Genomic DNA, 3,966 nt, shown 5'->3' on the forward strand with positions numbered 1-3,966 from the left:
ATGATAGAGAAGGAGAATTGAAGATGGTTGCATTCATCAACTTCCAACACACAATAGAGCTCAACAAAAGGTATGTTATTTACTTATTTGCTTATGTTTTATAAACTTCATTGATGCCATATTTATATTATTTGATTAGTTTGATATGAAAATGAAATGCATACTGAATATATTAGAGGAAATTTTTTCATTCATTTTATAATTTTTAATAATATTATTATATATTACGTCATCCGGTTCGACCCCAGTTCGACCGGTCAAACCATGAACCTCTCTTTCTTCCGGTCTGTTATCCGGTCCGGTTTTCAAAACGTTGATTGATCTAATATTTTTGAAAAATATTGAAATTCTAGAAACTTAGGCAAATAAAAAAGTTAAGAAAAAGACCCATATTAAATGTATTAAAATATTAACTCCAATAAAAAAATAAAAAAATATAAATTTTTTAATAAATCATCAACCTAATAAGTTAAATTAGATAAAAATAGTAAAATTAATAACCAACGCTATTAATGTTTTTTTAGGCAGGTCTATCTAGAACTGCGGCGCTCTACGTCTTTAGGAGCTTTAGTCCTCTTGAGTGTTGTGACAACTCAACAAATGATATAGATAAAACATAAATATTAAAATTATAAATTCAATAAATCAATCATCATTCAAAGTAACTTAATTTAAAAATCATTAATAAAAAAATTAGATATTATCAAATCAATGTGGCATTCATCTATCCTTTAGGATGGTCTAATGTCCATTCATGCAGATTTAACTGAAAAAACCTTAAACAAAAATTTTAAAAGTGAATCTTGTGTGGAAAAAATAAATTTTTCCGCGAGCATCACTTATTATGTATAAAAATAGCTTTTCATAAAAATTATATATATATATAATACAGTTTTTAATAACTGATGTTAGAAAATATTATAGTTATGATGTTGTGATAATAATAACGTGCTTCTTAATTTTGATATTTTATTCTCTTGACTCTTACAAATGAAGAAATAAAAATCATCTAAACATATTGCTTGCTATTCATTACGTTTAAAAAGTGTAACATGTTTACATGTACGTCTTAAATAAAACCATCCGGCCAAATTTCTTGTCTCATTTGCTATTATTAAAATCTAAAACTAGTCGAGGCTTATGGGGTCAATCAACATTAATGTTGTTGGTTTGCCAAACCAAATATGCGGCCAACAACCTGATTTCGTTTCAAATCTTAACTTTTTAGGAAGGTCTACGGAAATTCATGAGGAATAAATCAATAGAAACTTATATTTTATTATTTTCATAAAAATAATTTACATTAGAAATCAATGTATATAAGCATTAAATTTGAAGAATGAAAACTCTCATTTTAAATTGGTTCATTAAAATAATTAGATTTTTTTTTTTATGTCAAACAACTCTGCTTTAGAACTTATAATACAACAATTTATCAAATCATGATCTCATCTTGCCTCCAAGATTAAAAAAATTATTAGTTGGGGTGTGAATGAAAATTAATGTAGCATTCTTCTTGGTACTGATAAATATATGTTTTTTATTAGAAACAATAGTGAATATTAAACATAATTAACCTTAAACAAAAAATCATATTCAAAACTCATTGAATAATTTAGTACAAACAGCCTCGTTCTATTTCACTCTTGCTTGTTCTTACTTTAGAAGGCCAATAATGCCCCGATATTATTCCGACAACATTCATCTTGTTTCCAACTGTCCAAAAAAAAAAAAGATCCGCAGGTATTTTGTTATTAAATTTCGTATATTATTTCTTAACATCATTAATATTAATATCGAAATCTGTGTAATTATAAATCCGTCTTATCAATATAAATACATTATTACGAATATATAAATTTCAATAAAAAAAAAAAGATAATCACGAAGAATTAAAAAAATATATATTTCACTAAAAATTTTTGAATGAGTTCAAATTTCATTCCGCTCTTGAAATAATTCCAAAAAAAAGTTATGTCCCCCGGATGGATAAAAATTAAAGTTGACGCTGCTATTAAAAAGAATAATGTGGTTGATATTGGAGGTGTGGCTAAAGACGATAATGGGAGATTTCTGTTAAGTTTCAGCTACCAGCTTTTGCATTGGGATTCATCTCATTTGGAAATGCTTGTTGTATTGTATCTGAAGAACGTCATACAAGATTGGATGTTTGAAGCCTAGGGAGTTATCATAGAAGGCGATAATGTCAATATCATTAAAGTTCTTCAGAGATCTATGAAGAATTGGGAGGTTTGTAGAGTTATAGAAGATGAGTTAGCTTTTTTACTGAATTTTAAGCAAGTGTGTTTTTCTTGCTCTGGTAGAGAGGGTAATAAGTTAGCAGATATTTGTGCTAATGTGGCATTAAATGGGTCGTTTTTTTGGGATAGTCTGCATCTAGATTTTATTCATCCTTCTTTCTTGTATTGTTTGAAGGAGAATATTAGTTTTTTGGGTGTGACGTAAGATTGTATTGTTGTGTCTCTTTTTAATGCAATTTCATGCATTTTCTTCAAAAAAAAAAAAAAAAAAAAAAAAAAAAAAAAAAAAAAAAAAAAATATAAAAAGGAATTTTTTTTTTTTGAAAAAAAAAAAAACAAGAGAGAAAAATATATGTAAAGTGATTTATTTTTTATCGATAAAAGTACAAGGAATACAATATAATTATACATCAACACAACTTATTTATAGCAACCATTCATCAAAATTAAAAGAAAATAAAAATCCTTCCGGTAACTTTTTTTTCTCAGCATTTCTTGTAGTAGTTTTTTTTTTTTTTTTAAGCAATCGGGGATCATACTTCACCATCATACTTTACCATTAGTAGGACCACATCTGCTGCCGTCGAAGCTGCTCGTAGAATTGTCGGATAAATTCCTCCGCCTCCAGATCCACCACCTCGTCCGTGTCTTCCTCTTCCATCAGGGGAAACGGCGAATCCGTCACCCTAAGCGGCCTAACTGTCGGCGCAGGCGTCGCTAGGACTGATATCAGCGGTGTCAGCACCTCTTCTACAGCTCCCCCATTATCCGGAACCGAGTCAAGAATCTCAAAAGCTCGGGCGACCTCGGCAGCGTGGTCTCCATTATGTCGGCGGCGGCGGCCACCGACATGATGAATTCGTCGGCGAGTAGGGGCGAAGTGGGGCGTGCTGCTGCAACTAAACTCAACCTCACGAGGTGCGAAGATGGCGGCATCGGGGTCCATGAAGCGACATGAGAAAGCATCGATGGCAGTGGCATGGATGGAGGAGGGGTGTTGATGGGAGAGGTCTAAGATTAGGGAGCGGAGAGATTTTCCGGCAAGTTTGCCTTGGTGAAAGAGAAAATGGAGGCGGAGGTCATTCAAGAGGTGGCGTTTGCCTAGGGCTTCGCGGAACATTACAAAGACTGCACTTATGATTTGCCAAAGACGCTTGACTGTCGCCTTCGACGGGGCGGGGCTGGATTCCATTTTTGGTGGTTTGCTTTTTAATATTTCAGAGTTTTGAAAGTTTTGAGAGAAGGAGAGAGTAAGAAGCCAATCAGGAGAGAGAGGTGAAGAAACAAAATTGGGAGATGTGGCATTTTAAAGGACGGGGAGGGGCTGGGAGGCCAATATCACGGGTTTCAATGATTTTTTTATTATTTTTTTAAATTGGCCTGTTTTTGCTCGAAATGATTTGGCGGCGAGGGTGAAATTTTTATTTGTTCTAAATTTTTTGCCAAGAAAATATTTTTGTTATTGATAAAGATTGGAAAGTTTTAATTTTATAGGTCCCATGATATTCAAGATTGAAAAAAAATACATGTGAATTTATTTTTTTAAATAAAATTTGCATAAAACTTTTGTTTTATCAAAAATATCCCAAAAATTTTAATGGAAACACAAGTTTATATAAGCAATATTTTATGCTAGAAATTGATACACTCCTATTTTCAAAATCCTGTTCATTTTCAACGATTTTCATTCGCAATTCAAAATTTC

At 31.6% G+C, this 3,966-nt stretch overlaps 1 protein-coding gene across 1 annotated transcript; it reads right to left on the reverse strand.

Annotated features, from left to right (window-relative positions):
* Positions 1 to 2,612: 2,612 nt before the first annotated feature.
* LOC110109939 lies at positions 2,613 to 3,561 on the reverse strand. Its single transcript, XM_020841168.2, has one exon. It carries the CDS (start codon positions 3,451 to 3,453, stop codon positions 2,821 to 2,823), a length of 633 nt encoding a protein of 210 aa, XP_020696827.1. The 5' UTR covers positions 3,454 to 3,561; the 3' UTR covers positions 2,613 to 2,820.
* Positions 3,562 to 3,966: the final 405 nt, after the last annotated feature.

This window comes from Dendrobium catenatum, unplaced genomic scaffold, assembly GCF_001605985.2.
Source record: "Dendrobium catenatum unplaced genomic scaffold, ASM160598v2 fragScaff_scaffold_304, whole genome shotgun sequence".
Lineage (NCBI taxonomy): Eukaryota > Viridiplantae > Streptophyta > Magnoliopsida > Asparagales > Orchidaceae > Dendrobium > Dendrobium catenatum.

What these genes read in the sequence shown, in the direction of transcription:
- LOC110109939 (XM_020841168.2), bottom strand. Translation starts at nt 3,453, where the DNA reads ATGGAATCCAGCCCCGCCCCGTCGAAGGCGACAGTCAAGCGTCTTTGG.